This window comes from Microtus ochrogaster, linkage group LG9 (assembly GCF_000317375.1).
Source record: "Microtus ochrogaster isolate Prairie Vole_2 linkage group LG9, MicOch1.0, whole genome shotgun sequence".
NCBI lineage: Eukaryota > Metazoa > Chordata > Mammalia > Rodentia > Cricetidae > Microtus > Microtus ochrogaster.
The window spans coordinates 12,012,065-12,025,404 of record NC_022034.1 but is presented as its reverse complement, the minus strand read 5'-3'; the positions used below and the strand labels follow the sequence as shown (position 1 = coordinate 12,025,404).

Here is a 13,340-nt window from a genome sequence, read left to right as displayed (position 1 = left end):
TAATGGACATTTTTTTCATTTGTAACATTCAAATCACTAGTCAGCTTTGCACTGTGAATGGACATTATTCCACACAGAGTGACTGTTCAGAAGGTACTACCTTACTAAATTACACAGATCTTCCAGCTGTTGATCTCATGTGCTAAACAGTATTTTAAAAGCATCACTGGAATCATAACATCTCATCGGCAAAGCTGTTGATTCTGAGAAGCTGTCAAGCTCATCATGATAGTTACGAGCCTAAGTGTTTTTACTGACAATGCTTACTATCAGTGGCAACAAAGATTGACAACCGCTCTCCTGAAGAGCCAGTTACTTGTGTGTTTAAGGAAATGTCCGCAATACCCCACTTTTGGGTAGCTGACAGCCTGTCAGTTGTTCCTTCACGAAGAAGATACTCCTCGGAAAAGACGTGCTGCTTCAGCAAGTGAGGAAACTGTTTTTCTAGAGAAAAACATCTCACGTCACTGTGAAGCAGGGGTGCTTCATGCACACTTCCCACCTCCTCATAGGAAATGTAAAAGTCGGGCACATCCAAGTCTCATTATCGAATAAAGTTAGTAATTTTACTGCTTCAACAGTAATATTTACCTAATGCTGGTTCCTTTACAATGAAGGACTGGGCGAGTGCAAGGACGGTCTTATCACCCTCAGCCACTGCTGCCATGGTGATGCCGAGGGGCGGAGTGTCCGCGTTAGTACTCTACCACCCACGGCTCGAAACATGAATAGGAAAACAGTTGTCTCAAGGACCATCGGGACTCTGGGGACCACAGTGTAAAACTGTGTGAGACCACAAGAGGCATGTGTGATGAGCCAATCCCAGAACAAAACAATCCCGGAACAAAACAGAACACCAAGCGTCAATATGTAGGAACACGACAATCCCTAGCTTTCATCAGATTCTTAAATAGATCCCTGACCCAAGGGTTAGAATAATTATAACTGGGTTTGGAAATCAACACAACTGTTAAACACCAATATTGGTTGGGTCTCAATGATATCTGACACAAAGTAAATTTCTTCTATAAAAATATTGCATGCTGGAGGGAGAAAATGACCCATAAGAGGCACAGAAATGATCTTAGCAGCTCTATATGCCTTTGGAATATTGAGAGGGAACCGAAAGGCATTTTACATACAGTCTCTTATTACAGTATCCATAAAGCTTAAGTATGATTATTACAGACAAGTGGGAAGGGAATTGGTTTATGATTTTTCACAAAATATTCTTCCATAGCACACATCAAACCAATTGCATAGTTATTTGTATGAATATCTAATTTTATCTCTCACAGCAGACACTTAATTTCCAGAGGGATAGACATGCTGTTGATTTTTGTACCCTTTCTACTTTTAACAGTAGAGTGCCTGAAACATAAACAATCCCAAGCACACGTTTGCTGAAGTGATGAAGTAATGAATGAATCAGCCATGTGGATGGGAGGGGAAAAGAGAAAACATAACAAGCAACTACAAATAAATATCAGAGCATTTCCCACCGACCAGGGAAAGTAAGTGCATGACCTCACACAGCAAATGTACGCTCTGGCTCAGAGAATGAGGATCTTCTGTCTCAAGAGGGTTATAGCTATTCATCCAATGCTTTGTGAGCATCTGTGTGCCAGGAACTTTATAGGGACTGAGGGTGAGCAACGCTTGACCCTTGCGTTAAAAAAAAAAAAGACAAAATTTTCATTCATTTTAAAGAATGCTAACATTTCAAAATGTATGAAATAGACTTATTTCTTGCAGCTAGCATCAACAGCTTAAGTGACAGGGTCTCTTGCTATCAATAATAAATTACCAAGTCATGCTGTGAGTTGGAAAGGCAATGGATGCGTTTCCAAAGTTTGTTCTGTTAATTTTAAGAAAGCACACGAAAAACGTCAAGACTGACAACTAGTATACTTTTAAATCCATAAGGTTTTGTGGGTGTGTTTTTAAAAACAATGCGAAGGGTTCACTATTTTTTACTATGCAAAATAGCCACCCTTTGTTAAAAATAGCAATGCTGCGAATAGATTTTGGAATCACAAACCTTATTGAACCACTCAGGGCTTTTCTTTTTAGCTAATGATAATGTTGTAACAAATCCGGCCAGCATTCCCGCTGCTGCTGCAGAACCAAGGAATATTCCACCTGTCAATAATTAGGAGAAGGTATTAAAAATAAGTTTAAAGTAAAAAGATTTGTCTAAAGGAAGTCTCAGATTGCATTCAAAATGTGAAACATCAAGGCTAAGAGGCCATTGAGAAAACCTGTGACCTCACGACATCTGGTTCCCGCGGACACTCTTAAGCGCCGCTCTTCAGAGCTTAGATTGGGTGTTTTCCCTCTCCCCTGTCCTCGATGACAGCAGCGCGAAGTTGCTCCACAGGAAGAAGAGATGGTGGCAATCAGAAAAGGGCAGGATACCAAGAAAATCTACAGAGAGGGTGGGTAAATCCAGCATGGACTGGAAACTAGATCTGCCCGCCCCTGCCTAAGGAGACTTCACCCGGTGACGTTTGGGCCCCACAGGCTGAGTTCGGGGTAAAGCTCAAGGCAAGGGCTCTCAGAGCGGAATGACTTCGAGAACATCCCATTCCAGCGCAGGGCAAGCATACCTTTAATCAGGAAGAGCCGATCGTCCGGGGACCCTGCAGCCTCTAGTGGAGAAGGCTCGCCAGGTTCTGAACCTTCGGGCTCCATTTTTAAAGTGTCTTCTACCGTGTCCGTTTCCTAAGAGGACCGAGTGGAAGCGCAAGGGAAAGAGAAGAAAGGTTCCGCAGCAGCGTTCCCTGTGCACGCTGAAGACGGGTCCGGATCACCGCGTTGTCCCCTAACACTCGTGAGAGAAACGAGAAGTCTGCTCTCTGTGTCTCCAGCCCAGAACAGAGGGCGGCGTCCAGCAAGGAGGCCTCCCGGGGAGCATCACTCTCCTTCTGCAAAGTGATGACTTTTTGGACTTTAGAATTTTTGTCTACTTGAAAGAATACTCAGCTCCGACTCTAGGAGGCAGTGAGGGGTCGCAGATGGAGCCAGGAGCCCAATTTTCGCCTGGTTTGGACCCTGGAGCTCAGTTTACCACTAAACCTTACACTATATTAAAGGGTTTGGCCCAGGCTAGCATGCCACGATTGTAACAGACAAGCCTCAGTATTTCCCCCGTTTCTTTATGAAAAACTTCGGAATAGTTGTTACTTCAGATTTAAGTGACGTGCCCAGTCCTGGAAGAGAACCAGCCTACCGACTCCGATAAACACGCCTTCCCGACGATCTGATTTGCCCGCCGGCAGTGGGCGCGCTGGGTTAGCTAAATGACTGAAAGAATGGTACCTGCCCAGACAGCAGAGCACAGAGGTGTGCTCTCAGGGCTTGTTATTACTGGCTCCAAGGCTACCCTGGGGTTGCTGGGAGCCATAGCAGCCTGCAACCCGATCGTTACAGTCTGGGAGGACGTTGTGCCAAACGGCGATGGATTGAGTAAATGACCATTGAGGGAAAGAGGCTAGTGGGAAGTAGCAAGCGTTTTCAGCCTCTCAAAGGTAGACAGGAGACTCATGACATCATCTTTTTAAACCAAGCCAGCCCATTTGCCTCGATCTTTTTCTGGTCACTCTAGGGCATAGGCTTCTTGAGGGTGGAGGTGGGGAATCTATACTCATTTTGTATTCCCCTGCTCTCAGCGTATTATCTGGTCATGTATAATAAATGAGCATCCGGAAAATGAGAAAAATGGATGCACTGGGTTTTGCAGCAGTTAAATGCATCTATTTAGCTCAAACCTGTGTTCAAAACCCAAAGCACTTCCCATCTATGTGAACTTGGTGTTATACAGCTTCTCATTTCCTCATTTCCCGCATTTGTTAAATATGGGAACAGTACCTCATAGGATTTCTGTGAAAATTGAATGAAGGTAGATGTGTGTGTGTATTGTACATTCCTCTCAACAAGTGGATCGTAAGTTCAAATCTAGCCTATATAACAAAACAAAACCCAGTTCCTTCCTTCCTTTTTCTTTTTTTTTTCCTTTTTGAGGTGGGGATGTGTGTGTGATGGAGTTAGCATAGCATCTGTCATAGATAGTAAATGTTCTATTTGCTGTTGCCATTGATTCCAGTAGTCACTTTTAACTTTTGCCCAGTTTTTCCTACTGGAGATTATATCTCTGAAAGTCTGTGACAGCATGAGATTCTGATGCTTGAATCAGAATGGGTTGAGGCACATTGCTCTGGTTCTGTGTGGATGAAATCACATAGAATGTGTTTGACCTTTGGGTTCCTTGCAAGCCATGTTTCAAAGTCTGGGGTGGCCTGTTAAGAGCGGGAAAATGCTGTGCTGACTTGTTCAAACACGTGAGGACTTATGCTTTTTCTTTCCTGTCATATGACAGCGACCATAGCTGATGCATATCGGGTGCTTCCCATATGACCTTGCTTTATCTTTATGAATCTCTGTTCAGAGGCGGAAGAGCCTTTGAACTGAGAGGCCTCCTGGGGGAGTCCTCATGTCACTGAGAGGCATGCCCAATAGATCCAGCTTTGGCTAATCAGGAGGGACTGTGGGACACAGCCTCTCCTTCCTTCTGTCCTTATTCCCTTTAAGACAGCATGCAGGGGAGTTCCAGAGCAGCCTGGTCTACATAGCAGGTTCTGGGCTAGCTAGGGCTACACAGAAAGACCCTGTCTCAAAAACAAAACAAAAAACGAGTGGTTTTATTCTGTTACCTGTTACCACCATGACGTGGCCAAGAAAGGACGCTTGCCCACAGCTGTGTTTCTTGTTCATTTGCACGGGTGGGATGGAATCCTTATCTGTGCCATCTGATCATGATTGGTGCCCAACACTGAGCAATGGGAATGACCTTAGGTGTTTTGTTGTGGCAATAGGAAACTGTCTAACAAAGTACCACACTACATGTAGTACTTCAAATGCATTTAATCCTCTCTATAAACCCCGAAAGAATAATGCACTCAAGTGCACACAGCTGTTGAGGGGGCAGAGCCTGGTTTTAAGGCAGATTCTTACCCATGAGCAGGTGCTCTTCACCTGAGCTTAATCACGGGCGTTCCCTGGAAGGGCTTGGTGATCACAGACTACTGGCCCCATCCCAGAGTTCCTGAGCTGGGTAAGGCCTAAAGACTTGCTTGTCTACAAATAATTTTCTTTTTCTCTTTTTTTCTGTGTCCCACCAAAAGCACAAATGAATTTTATTTTAAGGATTATGTTATTGTTTACCATAAGGACTTGAATGTTGTTGTGGAACATTACTTTAACTATGTAAAGATGTGTTAAATCTGTTTATGTTATGACTATTACTTTAACTATGTAGAGAAGTGTTACATTTGTTTATGCTGCATTTGTTTAATGATGTAGGGATGTGTTGCCTTGCCTGTCTAAGGCACCTGATTGGTCTAATAAAAAGATGAACAGCCAATAGCTAGGCAGGAGAGAAATAGGTGGAGTGGGTAGGCAGAGAGAATAAGAAGAGAAGGAATCTAGCCTCTGCAGGAGAGGGTGGGAGAAAGAGAAGGAGACACCCAGGACTAGCCAGGCAGGCAGCTGCCCATCAGCCACAGTTGGAGTAGGACATACAGAATGAAAATAAAAAAAAAAAAAACGTAAAAAATCCTGAAGCAAAACGTAGGTGGAGAGAAACAGGTTAAATTAAGTTAAAAGAGTTAGTGGGACAAGCATAAGTAAGATAAGGCTGAGCTTTCATAATTGATAATAAGTCTTAGTGTCTTGATTTGAGAGCTGGTTGGTGGTCCAAGAAACTATATTTAAATCTAGGGAACTTGCAGCCTCCTGTGCCCAGAACCTGTCTCATTGTGTGAGTGCCTTCAAACCCTGTGTGACCCCAGTCTGGGTTTATAATGGTGCTGGCACTGGGGCTGGCTCTGTGACAGCTTTCCAGAACCTCAGAAACCCTTGAAGATCAAGGACAGGAATTCCTGGCTCTGTGGCTGGGACCACATTCCAAGCATCCCAGTGAGGACACTGAAGGGAAACATTTCTTGAAGATAGTGTTGTTCAAGGTCTTCGGTGTCCACGGTGCACACCATCGGGAACTTCGTGTGCAAGCTGATGGGCTGGCTTTATGAATTTTTAAAATTTATTTTTGTTTTCGTTTGATGTATGTACCTGTGCAAGTATATGTGTACGTGTGTACGTATGTCTGTATGTGTAGGAGGTGTTCAAGGAGGCCTGAAGAGGGTGTGGGTCCCTTGGAGCTGGAGTCACAGGTGGTTGTGGGGCACCTTACATGGGTGCTGGGACCAAATGGGTGCCCTGAAAAGCAGCTCGTGCTCTTAGCCCCGGAGGCACTCTAGTCTCCGCTTTAAGGGATGTCAGCATCCCACTTTGACTCTCCTCTCTGGGAAGACAGGAGAAAGGCTTCATATAGGTGATCCGCAAGCCTCCAGCAGTCTCTCGTCAGGTGGCAGACTTTCTCTGTACACAACAAGACAGCATTTCCTCGAGGGGGATAGAGAGATGAGTCAAAGGGCCTTGGTGCACCCTGAAATGCAGTGTAACTGTTAGCTCAACGAGTGCATGATTCCCTCATGCAATGAGATGGCCTGCTGGAGAAAGTGCTGGAAAAGGGAATTTATCCCATGGAAACATTCTTGTTATCCTGATGTTTGGTTGAGTCAACTAAAAGTCCACACCAACAGTAACTCTGACCATGCAGGTTCTACTTTAAATTTCAACAGCTAAAAAACCTATTGGCATCACTGTTCCGGGAATTTTGGAAGCCTTAGCTGTAGCTAGTCTCACACACCAACGAACGTCTTTTCTTTCTAATCATCAGTTTTTAAGATATTTATTTGGAGTTTCAGACATTCCGTGTATAGAGTCTGAGGCAGAATTATTTTTAAATAATTCTGTTGTGGTCATGTATTGGCCACAACAGTTTTAATACTGCTTGATGTGAAATTGTTGTCACAACTCTGGGGCAGAGGCCTCTAAAAGTTATTGCCTAATTAAGGGCACACATAGAGAAAGTTCTGCTGGATTTGAGTTCCTGTGTTTCCCGTGAAGGAAAGGAGAGGTGAGTTTTCTGTCTGTAACACTCGGCTTTCTACACTGGTAAAACACTGACCAAAGCAACATGTTTGAGTGTTTACTCAGTGTTGGGAAACATTGTATCAAGGGACATGTGGGAACAATAAAGAAGACATATGCTTTAAAAAATGTACTACCTTGTAGAAAAGACCAATTTCTTGGTTTAAATACAGGCGTCCAGGCTAGCTCATCAAACTGATCCTAGTGACAACGTTCCTGGAAAGCAAGGAACTGGAAGCAGTGTGTCATGAGGAGGAAGCCTGGGCTGGCTGCTGAGCCCATGTGGTCCTTGCCTCCCCCCATTCAGGATTCTGGATTCCCAGTATCTGCACCAGCTCCCCAGGGCTGTACCTACCTTGCAGTGCACTACAGCAATCAATACACTGCAACAGCAACGGTAAGTACAGCCCTAATCCCCACCCCCCGCCCCCCCGGAGTCAGCCGAAGCCAGGGCTCATTATTCACTTCCGGTATCTCGGTGCTTAGCTTTCAGAATCCCATTCTGTAACTCTCCCAGGTCTAGTAATCTGTCTGCTTCATCACGGGCAATGGAGGTTGCCATAGCAGAGCCTTGCTTTTCACTTTTCTTTACTGCAGAGTGTGTCTTTCCTGCCTCTTCCTGTGAGATGATTTAACTATGACTCTTAATGATCATCCAGGAATCCTCTTGACAACTGTCATATTTCATAATTCACCAGACATTTTCCTACAAAAGAATGATGTATGCCATTTTCTCTAGCCGCTTGCCTTCCTCTTCTGAGGATCTGTTGTGTAGGACTATCTTCCAAGCCACACTGCCACCATCTTCAGTTCTACTGAACCCAATTTCAAAAGATAATCACAGCTGGGCCTGTGATTATCCCCTCATAGCAGGGGATAATCACAGGCTATTTTTATCCCCTCATAGCAGGGAGGAAGCAAAGGCCAATGAATCCTCCCTGAGTATCCAGGCATCCCTCCCAACCAGTTGTATGTAATTTTTCCCTAGTTACGTGTGGTCTTGGGGGGAGGAGATGGAGGATGTAGGTAGGGAAGGATGAGGGGACAAGGTTCCATCTATGCAGCCCTGGGGAAGCCACCAGCCTTGCTGTGTGGCTATTTTAAGGTCATCTGTGCTCCTGCCTATAACCACTTACCCGTTACTCTGTAATAAGCCTGCCCAGTAAACTCACTGGTACCCAGGGTGAACTCTGGTACAGTCAGACATACTTGCTGTTAAAACCTATGATATCAACCACTGTGTCACTAAGTGGTTATTATGTGTATTTTATTTATATTAATGATATGTTCTAACATGATATAATAGAGAATATAAACTACACAAGATACCTGGAATCCTAACACTTGGGATGTAGAGGCAGGAGGATCAGGAGTTCAAGGTCATCTTTGGCTTTGTAGTGAGTTCAAAGTCAGCTTGGACTATATAAAACCTTAAAATAAAGCAAGCTTTAGTCTCATGTGTGATGATGACTACACTGTTGACATTGGCATTGCTTTTCCTGTTCACAACATGTGTTTTCAAAGCATCCTTTATGGTTCTAGGTTCTGGGTTTGCTTATGAAGTGCAGAAACTCGGAACTTTCCTTGCTGAACCTCACAAAGCCAAGCTTTAGCTTTCTAAGTAGTAGGACTTCCCTAGGACTGCCTTTGTTGTTGATATTGCTTTTAATTGAAAGTCTTATACTTTGTACTTCCATAACTAAAGGTGGTTTGCTCCTGGCTTATAAAATCTGCTTCAGCTCTGAACTTCAACCACCAGCCGTGGGTCTATGGAAGGCCAGGAGATGGGTATGCATAGGTACTGAACCTGGGCCTTGTGTGCTCGGAATGCAGAGGGCACAGCAGGAGAAGAGGCTGGCTCCTGGAAGTAGGTGCGGCAACTTGGATCTGCGTCAAATACCTAGAAGCAAGTAGGGCTTCTCCTGCGGGGTAAAGCTCATGCTAAAGGGTCAAAGCAAGAGAAACTGTCAGTCAAAGTACTCTTTTTGTGGGATGAAATAAGATTTCTATATAAATAATGTGGTGATTTGAAAAAAAAATGGCCCCCAAAGGGAGTGGCATTATTAAGAGGTGTGGCTTTGTTGGAGTAGGTGTGGTCTTGTTGGAGGAAGTGTGTCACGGTGGAGGCAGGCTTTAAGGGTTCATACATGCTGAAGCCATGCCCAGTGAGACAGTGCACTTCCTGTTGCCTTCTGTTCAAGATGTATCCAGCACCATGTCTGCCTAAATACATGTCTGCCATGGTCCCCACCACAATGACAATAATGGAATGAACTTCTGAACTCTAAGCAGCCACCTCAATTAAATGTTTTCCTTTATAAGTGTTGTCATGGTCATAGTGTCTCTTCACAGCAATAGACATCTTAACTAAGACAGATAATGTGGTGTCATGGATCCCAGGCAGGATCACTGGTGTCACATTGGTTCATAGGTAGCAGGTCCCAACCCCTAGGCAGAACTGATGACCTACAGATGGTAACTCTAGGTATTTGCAAGAGTTAAGATGATTGAATGACAAATATAGTTACAATAGAAAACCAACCACAAAGAGCTCAGTTCCAAAACCCAATTATCAGACTTAGAGAGTGGGGACAGAGTTAACAGACACTGACACTGGGTTCAAGGCTCATGGGAAACCACATGGGAAGCACATGCTGATGAGGACCAGGATGAACTGGATCATCTTGACAAGAGCGGAGGTCACAGGAGACAGAAGGGACAGGCAGGACCTTTACCTGCACAACCGGCCACTTGTTTATCTGCATGACAGGGAGGGGATATATGTGGGCCTGAAATCCAGTTTGCATTCTGTTCGCCAAGCCCTGTGCTTCGGAGTTGGGGTGCTTGGGGAGAAGGGACACCTTTTCCGGTTCACAAGACAGTAACTCTTTGGCTAGTATTGGCTTTGGGAAGTGGTACATGTCCATTCTCAGGCTAGAAGCTTATTATAAAGTCAACTGTTGGAGTTTGCCATTGCGTCCTGTACCTCAAATGTATTATCTCTCTATCTCTGCCTCTCTGTGTGTGCGTGTCTCTGTCTCTCTCCCTGTCTCTTACTCTCTCTCCTTCCCTCCCCTCTCTAGATTCTGCGGTGTCTGTGCTAGAGGCTCAGAAGCAAATGTTGAGTTAAAGAACCTTGTCATTAGGTCTTAATGGTTTGCATACAATATCTCTTCTCAAACTACTTGAACTTTTATTACTGGGGCAGAGGACATAGGGTAGCCTTTGGAAAGTGTTTCTAAATAACGTTGGGTCACCCAGCCGTCCTCTCTGCATCCCCAGAGAAGTGTCTACAGCTGCCTTCACTGGGGCTGCCTGCTCCCAGTCCAACAGCACTTTGTTGCATCTGGGCTCCTTTGATTTACTCTCGCTCGTGGAGTGATACCCCCTGAGACTACGATGATACAGCCTCCCAGAATATTTCAGTCCACAGTAAATTACATGCCAGCTAGACACTGGTGTTTTATGTAGGTCAACTGTGCAGGGCCCAATGCCCTTAAAAAAAACGTTTAAAGGGTTTGATGGATTCATTGCTGAGTGCACTATAAATAAATGCAACCTCAAATTCCAGACAGTGAAAATGGTGTGTGAGGGGGCTACACCAGAGCTAGCTCTGTGAACAATGACCCTTTCAAGGTGACAGAAAAAAAAAACAAAAACCCTGGATCAGTTGTTGGGAACCCAAGGTCAAATCCCCAGCCCTGCTGGAGATCAGGATCAGCCTGCCTCCATATCTCTCAGTGTACACTCTATTTTTCTCCTCTGTCATTTGGGGGAAATCACACAGCTGACAACTCTCTCCAAGTATCCTTTGGGGTCATGCCAATTCCTGAAGCTGCCATGTGTTACCTGGAGACACACACACTCACCTACTTCTCTCTACACCTTACAATGTTTCATAATCAAATACGTTTGACAAACAAAATCTAACAGATTTCTTACCCAGGGCTTCTCAGAACCTTTAGGAGGAGGGTATAGGAAACACGATGATCTCATTAGAACACAGAACCTTTGTCCAGGGGCATCTTATAGCCTTATGTATCCTTGTGTGTAGTCCTGGAAAATGTAAAACTAGTCGGTAGAGCTCTATGACACAGAGAGAGAGACAGAGAGACAGAGACAGAGAGAGAAAGAGAGAGAGAGACTACTTCTCTTCCTCTTGTAGCTCCTGTCACATCTAATATTCAGAGATGTCACCATTCTGCATTCTTTTCTGGTCTAAAAAGGTGGTGGGAATATCAAAGGCCAGATTTCATGACAGGGTGAGAAACTGTCCTTCTAACTTAAAACAAAAATACTGTCTCTCTTTCCCATATCCAGTCAGTGAGATTCTAGTTTAGAGCCATTCAGAGTCTAAGAAAAGATGAAGTTTTATAGGGGGATGGGCAGGCAAAATAATCTACTTCATTCCGATCAATTAGGAACAAAAATGCAGTCCCCAAGGCACATTCTAAATAGTGGCATTGGGAAACCAAAATAGACTAACACACGGTAGAATTAGACGCCCTATTTCAAGCCCGGCTGTATGTTTATCCTTATTTGGCTGCTCCTTCCAGAGTTGCAGGACTATGGTAATGAGAATGACCTTGGATCCTGCAGCTGATCATCTCGAATCCAGGAAAGACTGAGCTTCAGTTCCTTTCATCACAAATGTAGCCACAGGGCCAGCATGCTTTGGGAATGCCTTCTACCTTGTACCTCTCCTGAAGTCACCGTGGTGTTCTGCTGAGATGTGAGCAATGCACCATGGGAAATCCAAGCACACCCTCAGCCTCGGAAGAAAACAACCAGAGACAGCCTCAGTTACAGAGGTCCATTACAGAGAGCCGCGGGTCTCATCACACACGACCCACTTGCCCTGGACAAAGCAAATAGATCAGAGTCACCTCCAGACCAAAAGGCAGTCACCTGTAACATAGCAACTCCATCCGGTGGCAACTGCCTGCTTTGGTGATTTATTAGCTCTCTAATGCAGTGACGTGGCTGTGCCTTCTGTCCTGCAGGTCTATCTGTTCATCTCCCCCTGAATACTTTGGTAGTTGTCCTCTGTGGGCTTCTGCCCAGATCTGCTTGCTCCTCTCCATTGGGGTGTTCTGAATAAGTGTGGCCCCTGTAGACTCCTGTATTTGAGAGCTTGGTACTATGAGGAGGTATGGCCTTGTAGGAGGAAGTGTACCACTGTGAAGGCAGGCTTTGAGGTATCATATGTGTTAGCTACACCCAGGGTGGCTCACAGTCTCCTTTTGTTGCCTGCGAATCAAGATGTGCAACTCTCAGCTCCTTCTCCAGCGCCGTGTCTGCCTGCACGCTGCCGTGCTTCCCGCCATGGACTAAACCTTTGAAACTGTAAGCCAGCCCCTATGAAATTGTTTTCATTTTTAAGAGCTGCCATGGTCATGGTGTCTCTTCTTCACAGCAATAAAACCACAACTAAGACATTTGGCTTCCAAACTTGCTATCTGTCTTCTCCAGAAACCTCACTGGCCCTCAGGCAATCTTTACTAGATTGGGGAGACAAACCCTTCCTCGTGTAAATTGCTTGCATACCCACACCGAGTAGGCCCAGGGAAGCAGGCATACCAGCCTTGCCACCTGCTTCCCCCATCACACGTCCTGTGGAAGCCAAGGTCCTCACAAGGCCAGTAATGGCTGGCTCTCATTTCTCATATTACTGTGGTTAGTTTGGATGCCACTGCTGCATCCCCTACACTCAGTCCTTTGGGAATTCCATTCCCAGAGTCAGATCTAGGTCTTTATTTGGCCCTGTGTGCCCTGCCCTACTCCCAAGACAGCACCCAGGATGGACCATGTGATGGGTGGGTCTGGCAACACCGATGTGCAATGGAGTCTGCTCCTCATGTCCTAAGCCTTCCTTGCTAACTTTCTTAGCTCTATTAATCAGGCTACTTTTGAAGCTAGGAAGCACCTGAGTTCAAAGGGTCAACCACAAGTCATGGAAGGGGACACTTGAGACCATGCCACAGGCTCTCTCCCCAGTCATGGCCATTTCAACATGTTATAAGCAGCTGGCACCTAGCGAACTGACTCTGTATCAGAACAATATGTAACTAAATGAATTCAAGTGTATCTGATAGCCAGGCACACAGGGTATTTCAAACCAGTGGAGGACATTTTAACAATGTAACAACCAACAACTGTCTAATTATCTAGGGAAAATTTTGATTATATTTTATGGAACAAGGAAACCATAAAATAAAGGGGAGAAACTAAGGTGGAATACACCCTTGAACTGGGGGACTTTCCAAGCGTTAACACAAATAAATAAA

At 44.9% G+C, this 13,340-nt stretch overlaps 1 protein-coding gene across 1 annotated transcript in view; it reads right to left on the bottom strand.

Moving 5' to 3' along the window:
• The window catches only part of Tmem242 (transmembrane protein 242), a 28,063-nt gene extending 25,132 nt beyond the window's left edge, over positions 1–2,931 (bottom strand). Inside the window, exons 1-2 of the mRNA XM_005363407.3 lie at positions 2,610–2,931; positions 2,042–2,142 (exon numbers count right to left, since the gene is read on the bottom strand). Of these exons, the coding sequence (XP_005363464.1) occupies positions 2,042–2,142; positions 2,610–2,694 (186 nt within the window). The 5' untranslated portion in view covers positions 2,695–2,931. The remainder of the gene's footprint in view (positions 1–2,041; positions 2,143–2,609) is intronic.
• Positions 2,932–13,340: the final 10,409 nt, after the last annotated feature.